This window comes from Hippocampus zosterae, chromosome 6 (assembly GCF_025434085.1).
Source record: "Hippocampus zosterae strain Florida chromosome 6, ASM2543408v3, whole genome shotgun sequence".
Lineage (NCBI taxonomy): Eukaryota > Metazoa > Chordata > Actinopteri > Syngnathiformes > Syngnathidae > Hippocampus > Hippocampus zosterae.
Window position 1 is genome coordinate 23,886,998 of NC_067456.1, and position 17,122 is coordinate 23,904,119.

Below are 17,122 nucleotides of genomic sequence, written 5' to 3' on the forward strand. Positions count from 1 at the left end.
ACTGTGTTGAAAAGTAAGCTAGACTCATTTAATTAAAAAACAAAACAAAAGCAAAAAAACAGATTGACTGATGCTCAGCGCACATTCAGTGACAATATAAATGACATGAATTCTCAGTAATTGTGAAGCAAAGCCAGAGATGAAGCATCACACAGCTCACTATAGACATTTGGATTAAATAACAGAAGTCAGAAATGTCAAGATATTATAGACAATCGTTAAGTCTGCCTTAGTGTGAATGTCTCCCATGACACACAGACAAACACACACAAATGCACCTTGATTTCCCTACTGAGGCAGGTGGTTGTTAACGTGTTGTACATGATGTATATTTATGTTGTGAAGTGACAAAATGATGAGTCATTGAACTCAAAAGAAGTTCTCAGCTTTTTTTTCCAGGGCTATTTGCTCCTGTTGTGAAACAGATTCTCTCGATATTGCTTATGTTTTTTGTCCTTCAACTCTTTTTTTCCGCCCAATGTAGGATGACAGTCCGTCCCATGTTTAAGTGTTTTACTTGCCAAAACAGACAATGACTGACCAAAGCGTTTTGTATTGTTTCAAATTTATTGTAATAGTATCACACCAATAAAGGTCAATGAAATGAAGCTGCGCTTGTGAGTTGGCTATTTTTGACGCTTTGAATTGTGTCCATATAAGTTATAACTATTACAGCAGTCATGGTGTAGCTGTTTTTAGCCTTGTCTGATGATTTTACAAAACATAACGGATATCTCTTCATCTAAGACAGCTATGCCCAGCAAAATAGAAAACAAAAAAACTAAAATTATAACACATTCTGGCAAAATCAAATTGCTCAGCAAAATAGAAAAAAAAATTCAAACGCAATTTGACAGAATCAAATTAATTTGACTCTTCAAACGTCACATAACAAATACATCTTGTCAAAATAAAAAGTAGAAAATTGATGACGTCTAAAAATACAATCATTGAAAACGATTTGGGACCGCGTGTGGGCTTCGAAACATAACGGCTAACACAAAAACCTTTTATCAACATTGTACATCTGCGACTATGATATAATAGCTGTTAGTTCAGACACAAAGACAAAGTACTGGGTGTTGCGACCGTTTGACCTTTTTACAAGAAGGATATGATAGTGTCAATGAGTGAATGATGTCTCTATCAAAGACCAATGAATCCAATAGTGACTTTAAAAAAGGAATTACAATAGGGACCTTCGGAGATCTAGGATATAGCACACAAATTCAAGTTTAAGGCGCCTGAGCCGTGTTCTCATTGATGTGCTTGAAAGCTTTTCGGTTTTACATTAGTACTTTGCAAAAAGTCTTGCTTCACCAAAAGATTTGCTGGGTTAGCAATGTGAAAATAATCACATACATAAGCAGGGAGTCATGAAGTAGATCACAGCCTTGACTTTGAATGACGTAGAATGACTACTATTAAAATATTATTTTATTCAAAATAAATTCCAAAATGAATCATAGCATACTGAATTTATAAACACAAGCTAATCTGGTGTCATTTCAAAATGAATCAACAACACACCCTGTAAAATACTAGGTTTTGATAATGTAAAAAAAACACACACACGCAAAAAAAAAAACCCAAACACCTATCATGTATGTAAAACGCAGACACAGTTCAGTAGGATAACAAGATATTGTCTCTCTATCTATCTATCTATCTATCTATCTATCTATCTATCTATCTATCTATCTATCTATCTATCTATCTATCTATATATATATATATATATATATATATATATATAGACAGAGAGAGAGAGAGAGAGATATTTATAGATAGCTAGATAGACAGCTAGATAGACAGATAGATAGATAGATAGATAGATAGATAGATAGATAGATAGATAGATAGATAGATAGATAGATAGATAGATAGATAGATAGATAGATAGATAGATAGATAGATAGATAGATAGATAGATAGATAGATAGATAGATAGATAGATCTATACACACATACATACACACACACACACACACACGTATATAACTCGGACTATCTTAGCTGAACTTTACCAGGCATGGATCAGTGAAGCACTAATTCTTATGGAACAGGAGTCTGATTTATTCATTATGAAAACCGCCCTTTTTCAAAACATCCCCAAATTAAACATCTACTCTCTTCCCAAATGAATGGTTTGCATCTTTTTCAGATAGGATGTTTAAAAATTCAGTAATTACTTGGAGAAACAGATGTCTTTTTCTCCCTTTCTTTTATTCGTTTATTTATTTATTTATTTTACGGAAGCAAAACGTCACACTTTACAATTGAATATCTCCCTTCGACCATTTCTACCAGGATGCGATTAGCTCAACCACCAGACTGTTCACAGCTTCCACTTCCTTATGATAGTTTTTACTACACGAAATGTTCACTGAGACTGAAAATATGAAGATTATGTATTCATGTGATTCTGAGCAAGCTATTCTCTTCAAGTAAACAAATGCTTGATATTGTTCACCCCACTCATACTTTCTAATCATATGAGATGTGCATGCCATTATTGGTCCTTCGTTAACATGTTTTGTAAAGTCTGAGAAGTACGTAATTGTCATTAAAATGGTGAGCAGAGATTGTTATTTTTTTTAAAACATGCATGTTATGTTATTAATGTATGTAATTACAGAGTGGGGCTCTGTGATGATGTGGGTCAATGCATTGATCTGATCTGAGAACCAAAAATCATTTATGTATAAGCAAATGGAGGATTTCATCATTATTTTCAGTTTCATATACACCAGCAAGACCGGCGTGTTTGTGTGTCGTCGCCGAGCACTCATATTGTGTGTCCAGTTCCACCCTCTTTCAGTGTGATCCAAGGTTACGATGTATTGAGTATCAGGATGGGACTCCATTTTCAGTTCAACAACCTGTGGTGAAATACAGAGAAAGGCATGAGCTGTGGCTAAATCAGAATATGATGTTTTGGTATTGCGTGCAAATGTGTTTGCATAGAAAAGCGAAGATAAGAAGGGAGGCCAATTGAAAAGCAGAGTGAGAGCAGGTGTTGGAGTGGTTAATGGCTAATGCTGTGAATAGCCAGACATGGCCATTGCTGATTAGTGGAATGAACTTCTTCTTTGTCTCATCAGCCAACAATGAACACCCAGGAGCACTCCAGCATCCAGCAGGCGTTCTTCACAGACGCTACAACATTTAATGAATCAATTTCAAACTTGTTTCTTGGCTCTGACAGGCAAATCGACGCCATTGAAAGTGACTTCACCCTCTGCACCATCTGTTAGACTATGCCTTCTAATTCAGAAGACAAAAATAGTTTTCACACAGGCCTAATGATGTGCACCGCACGGATCAATGGAGATGCAAAACTACATTTGGCCTTCGGTGGCCTTGCTGCCAGCCTTTATTATAGTATTTATTTATTTTTTAACATTTTGTAATTTCCTGCCAGACGCAACAAATACACGCACAAAGACATCAAGTGGTTATTTTAACGCCATACATACAATAAATCGATCATAAACTATCACATTAATGAACCAAATGGTGGATGGCATATTTTTATGAATGAATGAAAACAGTTAATGAATAAATAAATCCATTTTCTTACGCTTAACCGGGGTCGAGTCTCAGGGCATTAGCCGAAGCAGGGAAGCCCAGACCTCCCTCTCCCCAGCCACTTCGTTCGGCTCTTCTGGGGGCGTTCCCAAGCCAATAAGGAGACAGTTCTCTCCAATTTGTCCTGGGTCCTCCCAGCTAAACATTCAGCTCATCAGGGAAGTGTCCAGACGGCATCCTAAACAGATGCCCGAGCCACCCCATCTGACTCCTCTCAAAATGGTCGTACGCCTTCTCCAAGTCCACAAACCACATGTCGACTGGTTCGGCAAAGTCCCGTATATCGACAAGGACCCTCCTGAGGGTGTAGCGCTTGTCCACAGCTAGGACGAAAACCCACGATAGTTGGAAAACACCTGCATCACCAGGGTCTGAAAATTCAAAGGCACTGTCCCCAAAGTCCATGTGATGTTCTCAAGGCGTGTCGAACACAACAGCATGAACACATCCAAAGCTTTTCGGAATGCAAATCTCATCCACCCTCATCACATCCCTGCCACCAAGGAGCTTTTTAACAAATTTCGTGTCCTCAAGCCTCCTGGCAAGGCGTCCCGGTGGAATTGAGGTCTTCTAAGTATTCGCCCCACTGACTAACAATGCCCCGATTCAAGGTCAGCAGCGCCTCATTCCAATTATACAGTGTTGATGGTACACTACTTCCTCCTCCAGAGATGCTGGATGGGTGGCCATAATTTCTTCCAGGCCATCTAGAAGTCATTTTCCACTTCTCACCGAGTTTTTGCCTCAGCAACCACTAAAGCTGCATTCAGCTTGTCAAGGTGGTAGCCATCAGATTTCAGTTTAATGCCACATTCACTGCTGGTGTCCACCATTGGATTTGGGGGTTGCCACAACAGGCACCGAACAATGAAGGCCCGAAACATGGTCCACTTTGACTCAATGAACCTGCCTCTGCCGGGACATGGTTGGGGTTCTGCCAGAGGTAGGAGCTGATGCTAACTCTGTCAGGTAACACTGCCAGATGTTCCCAGGAAACCCTCACAATACTTTCTGCCATGTTGGACCAGCATTCTCTCCCACCATCGCAGCCAACACCATGTGGTGATCGATAGACAGCTCAGAGTCCAAGACACACGGCCACAAGTCAGATATACACAAGCCCAAACAACAGTCAGCACTCGTCCCCACATGAAGCAGGAGGGAAGCTATCCTCTCATCCATCATGTAAATACGGGATAGATATCCATATACACACCCACACAAAAGCAAATCCTTCAAACATGATGTTTGGCATCTATGCCAAAGAGTTCAAACGTTATCTTGATAAAACCACATAATTTTGGCTCTCATCGTCTGAGAGTCCTTCAGAAGTATTTTAGTAAACTCTGTCATTTATTAACAAATGGCGTCTGTCTGGAAACTCTACCATACCATGTTTGGTGCATTGCATCAAAAATGGCCATCCTTCTGGAAGGTTCTCTTTCCACATAGGAACTCTTGAACTCTGACATAGGGGCCATCAGGTTCACACAACTGTTACTACAAGTATTCCATACCGTAAATCGAACTAAACAATTTCACAACCATCAATGTTTGTTGTTTGTGTACTCGCCATTTTCTGAAATGCAGTCGGTTATTATGCCTTGTGAAGTAGACACACTTGTATCCAAAAATGTCCGTCCATCCATCCCTCCATCCATCCCTCCATCCATCCATCCATCCATCCATCCATTTTCAACACTACTTAACCAGAACAGGGTCGCGGGGTGCTGAAGGCCATCCCAGCTGACTTCGGGTGAACAGCAGACGACACACCTTAACTGGTCGCAGGGCACATATAGATTCAGACCCACATCCACAACATCAGTGAGTTGGAACCGATCCCACGCTGCCCGCACACAAGTCAGGCAAGTGTACTACTGCACCATCAGTGACACGGCTCAAAACGCGAGCATAATATTGCATGAAAATAGCCATTGGATACAGTAGTTGTTAAGCTACAAACTTTGAGCAGTACAAGCAGGAGGGTATAGAATAAAAAAAAATCTAGATGTGTAGGGAATTTCAAGATATTACCCTGTATACAACTATAACCGCAGACTGAATTAATGGACCACCTTTTCATCAGTTGCACTGGACTAATTTTCCATTCAAAGCTCAGATTGTTTATTACTATGACACCACCACAATACATTTGATCACGCTGTATACATGTGTCTCCTCAATGATGGTGAAAAAAAAACCCCGTACCTGCTGGTTTGAATGATGTGAGCTGCACCACCTGATTGAAAAGAACAGAAGCAGATAGGCATTTTGTCAAATAACAACAACAAAGTAGACTCAACTAATGATACCCCTATGTAAATAAATATGTATTGTAATGTAATATGTATTGCATTATAATGGAAATGTGTCCCTTACTTGGTTTCCTGGTGCAGGTTTCAACGAGAAACTCACAAAGCTTTCTTTTCGGAAACTCTCTGAAAAACAGAAACTCAGGTATCAATTTTTCTTTGGAAACTTTAGTTTTCAGCTAAAAATGTTTTTATTGAGACATGTTTCATTTGAATCCATGTAACGCTGCTTAACAATATTTTTGTTGCACATCCCACAGAAAAGCGAACCACAACACACACGGAGGCATGCAAAGGGCGATGTCAGGCGATGAGGTGGGCCCAGTGTGCTGCGACTGTGGGCTGAGATGGTAAGCGGGAGGCTTATGCACTGGACAAGGGAGTACAACCATCTCTCGAACAACCAGCTGCATTCTAGTCTTCAGCGGGAGTCTAACAGAGACCCAACTTCCAAAGCCACGGTCCATATTTCCACCAAGTAAGGTGTCAAATATAGCTTCATCACCATTCAATAATCACAACATGTATTACAGTTAAACTAGAACAGGGATTTATTTTAAGTTTGACGGCTGTCTCAACAACACACATAACAGTTGAACCCACCATTCTTGATAACTAGCGAAGCGGAACTGGAACTGGGAGGCCCAGAGGTTTCACTGGTTTCAGGACTGGAAGGGGTCGGTGGGCTGCGGTCCCAAGACCTTATGGGAGCTCTCTGAGAAGTTACGAAGGTGGTTGGCTGGGAACAATTCTGTCATAACGCATTGATCAAAAGGCAAATCATTTCAAACTGACAAAGCGTTTGCTTGGTTGCAATCACAAAGAATAACCAGTAGGCAATCACCCCAAAAATAAAATAAAGAAATACTGAAAGGATAACTTCGACAGACTGCTTATCTCAGCTCTTTCTTTAGATGTGTGTTTAGGACCATGAAGCTGACCTGTGGATAAGATCTAGTTTTCCTCTTTCGTTTTTGTTGTAAACTGCACAGAATCAGGAGACCCAAAACTGGATGGCAAAGCAATCGGACAACACAACTGAGCTTCCTCTGTGTTTCACAGTAGGTTTGTTTATTTGTAGGCTTCCTTTTTACATCTGTAAAGATACTCCTGATGACTTACCACTTGTTTTAGTGATTCTAGTGACCTTTTGATTTTTTCAATAGAAGGGTGCCAAAAATGTTGCATTTATGTGCCGTGCTACCACAACAAGAAAACTCAAATGTACAAAGGGAAATATATTGACGTAATGACATGATCAGCTCACCCACCACATGCTACATCCTCGGCACTTACTGTGAAAGATAAGGCTTTTCTCTTTTCCTTGATCCTCTTTATGGCATTCCTGACCTAAATGAGAAAACAGTTTAAATCACAGGTTGGCAAGGCATTATAAATCAAAACAAAGCCATTTAATAAGCCGCTACGGTGACGATACAGTGATGGTAATGTAAACTGTCAACTTACCTCACTGTTGTAAACGGCATAAACTAAGAAAATATACAGGCCCTGCGGAAGATCAAATACACAGTTAAGCAAGCAACTGTATGGAAGAAAAAAAAAGATCACCGAGAATGTGTTTTTTTTCCAGACTACTACTGATCTTCGGCTTGCTGTAAACCCGTGCTGTGTTGATATGATGTCGTGATAATACCTTTTCAGTATGATACTAATAGTGGCCAATATATCAGTTGCTGTATTAAAAGGGAAGATGCTAGTCAATTACTTTATTTCCGCTTAAAAAAACTGCAGGCTTCTTGCAAGTGGTTTGTCTTGGCTTGTCAGCCCACTATTATCACATGTCTGCGGCAGTTGGAACACAGCAAGAAGGGATTTTCTTCCCATTCAAGCTCACCAGTCTGGTAGAATTTTTGTCAAGATCCCGATGAGATCAATTATCAACACTTTTGTTCATTTTTCATATACTGTAAAGTAAGTTGCTTTTGTTTTCATATAGAGCAGGGGTGTCAAACTCATTTTTGTCGCGGGCCACATTTTAGGTACCGCTTTCCTTGAAGGGCTGTTATGAGTGAAACCATAAAAAGAAGTCAAGAATAATGGTTTATTCACCTATTGTTTAAGTTACTGTCATGAGAGGTTTGCCAATAAGAAAATACTCACAGTGTCACTCGTATTTGTTACAAATGAGAATTTAGATCAAGATTTTAGCAAGCATCATGAAAGTTTCCATCTTTCATTTGCTTTCGCGGGCCACAGAAAATGATGTGATGGGCCAGATCTGGCCCCCGGGCCTTGAGTTTGACATTAGTGCTATAGAATATCATTCTCATCCAGACACACATAGGAAGACACACATAGGAAGCATTTGACTTGCTCTTGTCGTAACTTCAGCCTGTAATACGCACTGTGTCGACGTGAGCAAATAAGTTATGGCTTTTTGTTATTTGAGTTTGAGTTTGTTGATTAAACATAAAACATTAATACCAATAACAGTAACAATCCATCCATCCATCCATCCATCATCTACCGCTTATCCGGAGCCGGGTCGCGGGGGCAACAGCTTTAGCAGGGAAGCGATGATTTCCGGCCAATTTAATGGGTGAATGGTACACGTGACGCCAACGAACCGATTTCATCTTTGTTCACTTCTGGCTAGAACAAATAATATAAAACACTGCATGCTGCACTTCTTCTGTGGTAACAGTAACAATTTGACAGAAAATTAGGTAGATAAAAAAGTAAAAAGAAATAAATCAATCTTCATTCAACAGTTATTATGTTCAAGGGAGTAGGAAGAAGTAAAAAAATTGTCATTCTCAATTGATCATTATATTAAGGGCCTTTATGTTTTCATGCTTCTTTTTAGTTGTCGTTATGAAGGTAAAAAGGCAATAAAGCAGCCAGTGGGCTAAATTGGCCCACTTTCAATTAAACGCCCCTGATCATTAGGTATGTCATAATATTCACGGTATTAAGTGCCTCAATATCACCCTGGTCTTGTTTCAGAACAAAATATTGAGCCTAACTGCTTAAAATGAATGTAGTTCAGCGTGTTGTTTCGAAGCACCCATATCAGGCATGAACTACAAAGGCACATGACGAGGGTCAGAAGTAAGACTTCAACCATGGTTTCATAAGAGAACTCACGCAGCTAAACAGAAATGCCACAAAGCTGAACGCAGGTGGAAAAAAAGACAAGGTGCAGTTCTACAAGATACTAGCGTTGTTACCAAAGTCTAGTTAAAGAGGCCAAAAGGAAACATCTGTCGAATCTCATTCAGAAAATAAAATATCTATTGAAAACTATTGATTCCGTATTGTCAGCAAACCCGGCCTTGCTCAAGTTGTGCTGTCCAATTTTAGACCCATTTCCAAGCTGCCTTTTATTTCTAAAACTTTGGAACAGGTGGTGTTCATGCAGTGAGTCTACCTTGGACGACCTTGAAGTCATGGAGGCTCTCCAGTCAGGTTTTAAGATGATGCATAGCACCAAATCTGTTTTTAATAACATCACTTTGTAAGAGGGAGCACATAATGGCACTTCTGACCTACCTCCACTGGCTTCCTTTCCATTTTAATGTAAATTTTAAGATGCTTTTATTTTAAAATCTTTAAATGGTCTCGCCCCAGATTACCTCTTTGAGCTCCTCTGCACCTACACTTACCTGCCTGGTACATCAGATCGGCGGATCGGATGCGACTGGAGGTGCCGAGCACTAAACCTCGGAGGGGATCGAGGCTTTTCCATTGCCAGTCCATCCATCCATCCATCCATCATCTACCGCTTATCCGGGGCCGGGTCGCGGGGGCAACAGCTTTAGCAGGGAAGCCCAGACTTCCCTCTCCCTAGCTACTTCTTCCAGCTCTCCCCGGGGGATCCCGAGGCGTTCCCAGGCCAGCTGGGTGACATAGTCTCTCCAGCGTGTCCTGGGTCTTCCTCTGGGTCTCCTCCCGGTGGGACATGACCGGAACACCTCACCGGGGAGGCGCTCAGGAGGCATCCGAATCAGATGCCCAAGCCACCTCATCTGGCTCCTCTCGATGTGGAGGAGAAGCGGCTCGACTCTGAGCCCCTCCCGGATGACTGAGCTTCTCACCTTATCTCTAAGGGAGAGCCCGGACACCCTGCGAAGAAAACTCATTTCAGCCGCTTGTATCCGGGATCTCGTTCTTTCAGTCACGACCCATAGCTCGTGACCATAGGTGAGGGTTGGGACGTAGATCGACCGGTAAATTGAGAGCTTCGCCTTTTGGCTCAGCTCCTTCTTCACCACGACAGACCGATACAACGTCCGCATCACAGCAGACGCTGCACCGATCCGCCTGTCGATCTCCCGCTCCCTCCTACCCCCACTCGTGAACAAGACCCAAAGATACTTGAACTCCTCCACTTGGGGTAAGATCTCCTCCCCGACCCGGAGGGGGCACTCCACCCTTTTCCGACTGAGGACCATGGTTTCAGATTTGGAGGTGCTGATTTTCATCCCAACCGCTTCACACTCGGCTGCGAAACGCTCCAGTGAGAGTTGGAGAGCCCCGTTTGAAGGAGCCAACAGCACCACATCATCTGCCAGTCCTTCCCTTTGAAATGCCCTTCCGTTAAATGTTCATCAAGCCCCCTCTCTGTCTATTTGAAAAACTCGTCTTAAAACACATTTTTATTCTTTGGTTTTTGACCCACCATGAGACTTGACAATGTGCTATTGTTTAATGGTGTGTGCTGTATTTGTGTTCGTATTAATTGATTGATGAATCGATTGATTATATAATGGACTTTTTGGATTATTTGAAAATGAATGAATGAAATAATTCTTTGGTTTACCATAAAACAATTGATATAAAATGTATTGATTAGTTTGGTTTATTCATTAACCGTTTTCACTGTCTTTGTTTTAAAATTTTAAAATTTATTTTAACTCCATTACTCCAATTTAACTTTGTCTACAGCAATGTTTTTTTTTTATTTTTTTTAAATGCTACATTCATAAAGTTGAGGATAAGTTGGAGAGAGGACATCACTCGGCTGGCCTGGGAACGAACCTTGGGATCCCCCAGAGGAGATGGATGAAGTGGCTGGGGAAAGGGAAGTCTGGGCTTCCCTGCTTAAGCTGCTGCCCCCGAGACAGGTCAACAGATAAGCGCATTAAAATGGATCAATGGCTGAATGTTTCCGTATTTTGGTTTTGCTTTCATTGAGTGTTTCTGCGCTTCTAACTGAACTTTTTTGGATTATGCAAAGGAAGCACTTGTGAATAGGCAGTATCTAATGTTATAAATGACGAAATATATGAAAAATAACAAATGAATTAGTGATCAGAAAATTCCTCAATGGACAGTTTATTTACATTGTGAGTATCGCGTAATTATTGCGACAGTAAATATTGGATGGATGGTGACAGTAGTGCACGGCAATTATCTATTTGAGGATTTTTTTAGATTATATATATATATATATATATTAAAGCTGTCAAACGATTAAAATATTTAATCTAATTAAAAATGCAATTGTCATAATTAACTCAAATGAACTAAAAAAATTAATCGTGATTACTCACATATTTTTTATCGTTTCTGAATTTCCTTTTACATTTTTTGTCTTATTTTGTCGCGATTGTTACTTGTTTGGAACTATTTTGTGTGGAAGGTTACAGTGTTCCGCGTCCATATAAATAAAGCGGGTGGAGCTTCTCTGTGTTCCTCTGACAGTGACGGTGCACTGAGGCACGTCGAGAATTCAGCGATGCAGTGGTAGCGACCTAGCGAACACACTGAAAATAAAACGTCTCCAGTGTTGCCGTCGAACCAAGTGTAGTCATCCGAAATGATGTCTACAAAACCGTAGAGAGACTTCCGTGCAAGAAGGACTAACAAAATCAACACTGCTGCGTTCAAAGCAAACTTGAGAAAAACGAAGTATGCAACCATGGCTTAAATCCACTATAGGCTGAGTACTAGTTTACCTTAGATGTGCACGTTATAATTTTATATTGCTCTGTTTTTATTCCCTAAAAAGAGCTGGTAAAGGAGGTGTTGTGTGACAAAATATTCTTTTCACTGTTGTTGATAGACAGCAATATTGTGTGAGAGATTATGTGTGAATAACTGCTCCAAGTGAAAAATATTCATTTAAAATTGAAAAATATTTGCATTTTGCACATAGAAAACGGATCCATGATTCCATGTTGATGAGAGCGTTAAAACGGGAAAAAGTAGGACAAAAAATATAAAAGAACATTTAGAAACGATAAAAAATGTGTGAGTAATTGTGATAAATTATGAGTTAATTTGAGTTAATTATGACAGTCGCATTAATTAGATTAAATATTTTAATTGTTTGACAGCTCTCATATATATATATATAGGTGTGAGTGTGAGCGTGGATGGTTGTTCGTCTATGTGTGCCCTGCGATTGGCTGGCAACTGATTCAGGGTGTCCCCCGCCTACTGCCCGGAGACGGCTGGGATGGGCTCCAGCACCACCCGCGACCCTAGTGAGGATCAAGCGGTACGGAAGATGAATGAATATATATATATATATATATATATATATATATATATATATATATATATATATATATATATATATATATATATATATATATATATATATATATATATATACACACAATACAATACATGCTGATTTATATAGCGCTTTCACAAAATGATTGGCTGGCAACCGGTTCAGGGTGTCGCGGGGCAGCTGCAACAAAGCGCTTATATGTGTATATAAATTTTCATAAAATGTCTTAAATGTAAACCTTTTTGGATAATGTTGTCTTTAATACTTTACAGTCCCGTACATATTAGTGGTAACATAATTCATTGATTTTTTTGGTGTATGACTCTGAAACTGATTTGGTCCAAGGAAAATACAGACCAGTTTAGCATCCACCTCCTACCGACATGAGGAAGAACTCCTACTGTCTTGTTGCATGCCCTCAGCTGGACACATGCCGTAAATCTAAATTAACAAGCAGCTCTCTGGGGGTCATGTAGGGGCTAGCTTTTGATTAATTAAAGATCAGAGGAGGGCGGACGGGTGGTTGAGGTAAGAAACATAAAGGAGAAAAGACAGAGGGAGACTGTGCAAAATAAGAGCAAAAGAGGAGTACTGAAGAAAAAAAACTCCGAGTGAGAAGAGAAAGGAAGTGGTTGCTGTGTAATCAGGGGAGGAGAACTATAAAGGTAGATAGGGTAGGAGCAGACTAGTGTCTCCCACACACTCACACACATATGCATTATGCACTTCAAGTACTCGCAGTGATACGCTCGATCTGTTCTTACAGTCAAATTTACTTCTCTCTTTTTGTACCCAAATAAGCGAGCACTTGTGCTTCCTCAATGGAAATATAAAATTAATATGCAACCATTGATCATTTTGATGCAATATATGGTATACGAGCTACCCCAAAGAGTCAAATGGTGACTGTGGGTCAAATAATACTCATCTCATGAACCCATAGCATGCATCCAGTCCAAAAGTGGAGAAACATGACTAATATACTATATCTTCATTTACAATGCTCCTCTCTACTGTTCAACAAAAGACCCCAGCCGCATTGGTTCAATATCAGTCCATTCATACATCAATCCATTCCCGACACTGCTTATCCTGTTCAGGGGAAAGGCAGACTACGCCCTGAACTGGTCACCAGTCAGTCAGAATGCACATAGAAACCGACCACCACACAGACTCAGATTCACACCGTCACTGAGATGAGCTCTTTTACAGAGTGCCTCCATTTCTCCATGCCCTTACATCCATTTTTGTGTTGAATAAGTGAAACATAATGGCAATGTGTCTGTATAATTTATCATGATTGCTTATAATTTTAACATCCATCCATCTATCCATCTATCCATTTGCTATCCTAAAAAGAGTCGTGGGGGATGCTGGAGCCGATCTCAGCTAACCTCGGCAGTAGGCGGGGGACACCCTGAACCGGTTGCCAGCCAATCGCAGGGTACACACAGACGAACAACCATCAATGCTCACACTACACCACGGGACAATTTGAAGTGCCTAATCAATTTGCATGGCAAATTGATTAGGCAGTTTTTGGAAACTGGATGACTCGGAAAAAACTTGTCCTGCTTCATTGTGAACATGATGTGATTGTTTGAAATAAGCCTGTTACCACAGGCTATGTTAATCAAGAGACATTAAATAATATCTTCAGTCAGTCAGAATGTTTTATTTTGAATGTCATCCTGATGCTACGAAGTCCTCGCCTTTTGTGCAGATAGAGACAGCTTTCAACTAAAATACGGCTGGGTGTGTAGACTCCTGAGGAATCTCAAAAACTGAATGCACAAAAAGTCATACCGTTGATATTCGAGCAAGACTGGGAAATGATGGGCCTATGCAGTGACACAAAACATTCTAGATTGACCCACTTGAGTCATTAAAAAATACCAATCCACTTACGTTTGAAACACACATCAACAATTTTCTCTTGATCTTGATTTTCAGATCTTATCTACCAAAATAAATCTCGTTCTGATAAATTGCTTCTCAATAGGGTCATGGATGTGCTGGAGTCTCTTCCATCTGACTCTGGTCGCGAGACTAGTTTTACACACTGTACAGGGAGCCATACAATAACGAGGCCCATAATAGACAAACAAACAAACAACCTTCTCACTAACACAAATTCACTGTCGTATCTTCGCTCTCTTTTCACCACACACACACACACACACACACACACACACACACACACACACACACACACACACACACACACACACACACACACACACACACACACACACACACACACACACACACACACACACACACACACACACACACACACACACACACACACACACACGTTTCATTCCAGCAGTCTAATTAACGACTTCATTCCAAAAGTCTGCACTATTTCTGGTTTATATTTTCAAGTTCCTGCCCCAAAATGACTGTGACGCTCTGCAACAAATTTAACTCCCATCGTTCATCCAACTATTACTGTTTTTAATAGTTAGTGAGGGATACTTTGATGCACCTCCAGGATTTGGAGCCAGTTATTTCAGACATGCACACACACGTAAAGGGATTCATTAAGCAATTTACAGTGTGAGTGTTCAACAGTGCTACAATATTGCTCAGCAACATTAAGTAAGTAATGCAGAGTGACACAGCTACAGCAATGAATACTGTTCTAATGTGCTTCTCAATTATTTTATTTTATGCTTCCCACTGGAAGAGGAAAAGATTTGGCAGCCCCCACCCCCAAATCTCGGCCACACCTGTAGATAGAATCATTTGTTGATAAAACTGTACTAAACCTCTGCAATACATTTTATTTGAATTCTCAACATTGAAAAAAAAAACACAAAAGAATAAAATATAGAACACATTACAAATAACTGTAAACATTATTTTAGTCTCTCTCCAACTTTCTTTTCATCTCTGTCAAATAGTTTTCAAGAGAGTCTCATGAGGGTTTACTCCCTGCTCTTCATATCTTGGTGCCGTGTGAGTGCATGCTGGGTGCATACATAAATAAATAAAGAAATAAATAAAACATCTCCACTTTAGAGCTAATACGGTCTGTGTACACTCTGACAATAAGTGCGCTACTGCCACCTACTGTAGTGGATGTACAAATATACTTCATTCCCCTCCAGAAGAGATGTGCAACATAGTAAAATGTCCCAATGAAATTATGAGTCATCTGTCAGTAGTGCTGATCCAAGGGATGGGGCTGCAAAAGGCACGGTCCAGTGACCTCATTTATTAAAGGGTGCATAGAAGAGGTTCTACATTTGTACGTACAACTGAAATTTAGAGTGCACCTAAGTAGGGAAAAGTAGTATTTATCAACCCTATCATATGGACACCAGTAAGTAATGAAATTGATAAATCCCACCTGCTCTAAACAGCCACGCCTCATTGGCATTGAGACACAACTGCTACTGATCGTTAATAGTATTAGCAATCCCTTTAATAAAACAAAATTATGACAAAGAGGTCAGAAAGAATGCATGATGCCCTCTTCTGCATAGTCTAAATTTCTACCAGGCCCAATAGAGTGCAGCTGCTCCCCCAGCCATTATGCCCCCCTCAAAAATTTGGGACTGATTTCTAAAAGCTGACAAACAAAAAGGGCCAGACTAGACGTCTTGGTGGAATGTCCTCCGATGTGTGTGGAAGCTGGTCTCAGGTCACCAAAAAAACCCAAAAAAAAAACAATGAAAACCACAAAATCCCTTCTGTTTGTCCTCGAATGATCGTCTTGTACTTTACTCCGGAAGTTATGGTTGAAGTAAATCTCCAATTTCAATTTGGAATATTTTTTTAATTATGTTCGACTGTATTTTTAACTTATATTTCATTAATTTATAAGGTATCTGGTGGTTAAGGTTTTTTCTTTTTGATCATTTTTTTGTGAGTCGCAAACTCAGCTCCCCGCAATTTTTGATAATGAACTGAGCTAACAACAAAAGACTGAAAATCTCACCTACAGTATTTGCACTTCCTGTAATGCCCTCAGATACCCCGACCCTGCACATTTAAGGTGCCATGTTATCAGAGAAATAGAGATGGTCAAGCTTGCAAGCTTAAAAGTGAACAAAAATACGACGAACATTCCCATAGAGGTCTGAAAGACAGGCAAGGCTCCTTGCGGACATGATTCCAGAGAAAGCACGGTGGTAAACTTCTAATGATTATGCGGCGAAAGGTCTGGATTGCATTTGTCACAGGCGGAATTTAACACCTTTTCTACCGATTTTCACCTTTTTTCTTTTTCTACCTTTTCTACGATTATAGCTTCGGTCTCTCTGTGTGGGGTTTGCATGCTCTCCCCAGGCCTGCGTGGGTTTTCTCCGGGTACTCTGGTTTCCTCCAACATTGCAAAAACATGCATGGCAGGTTGATTGAGCGCTCAAGATTGTCCCTAGGCGAGATTAGGACGGTTGTTCGTCTTTGTGTGCCCTGTGATTGGATGTCAACCAGTTGAGGGTGTCCCCTGTCTACTGCGTAAAGACGGCTGGGATAGGCTCCATCAACCCCCACGACCCTTGTGAGGATAAAGTGGATCGGAAAATGGATGGATGGATGGAAAAATTTGTTGTATATTTTAGGGTTCAAAAAAATACCTGGTACCGGTACTAGGGTATTTTTACTTGTATCCGTCCTGGGGCTTGGCCTCCAACCCCTATAAATAGCAAGGCATCACTGTATTGATAATGTCTACTGTCATACTAGCCACGAACCCCCAAGATGAGAGAATCATCAAGAT

General features: G+C 40.4%; 1 protein-coding gene across 2 annotated transcripts in view; it reads right to left on the minus strand.

Moving 5' to 3' along the window:
- Positions 1-1,898: 1,898 nt before the first annotated feature.
- adgrd2 (adhesion G protein-coupled receptor D2) overlaps positions 1,899-17,122 on the minus strand; it is a 65,551-nt gene continuing 50,327 nt past the window's right edge. The window contains exons 20-25 of one of the 2 annotated variants that reach the window (XM_052068206.1): positions 7,374-7,415; positions 7,203-7,256; positions 6,510-6,657; positions 5,974-6,032; positions 5,803-5,833; positions 1,899-2,882 (exon numbers count right to left, since the gene is read on the minus strand). In XM_052068206.1, coding sequence (XP_051924166.1) covers positions 2,875-2,882; positions 5,803-5,833; positions 5,974-6,032; positions 6,510-6,657; positions 7,203-7,256; positions 7,374-7,415 — 342 coding nt within the window. In that variant the 3' untranslated portion in view covers positions 1,899-2,874. Of the gene's footprint in view, positions 2,883-5,619; positions 5,834-5,973; positions 6,033-6,509; positions 6,658-7,202; positions 7,257-7,373; positions 7,416-17,122 lie in introns of those variants that run through there. The other variant, XM_052068205.1, reaches the window with a different exon arrangement.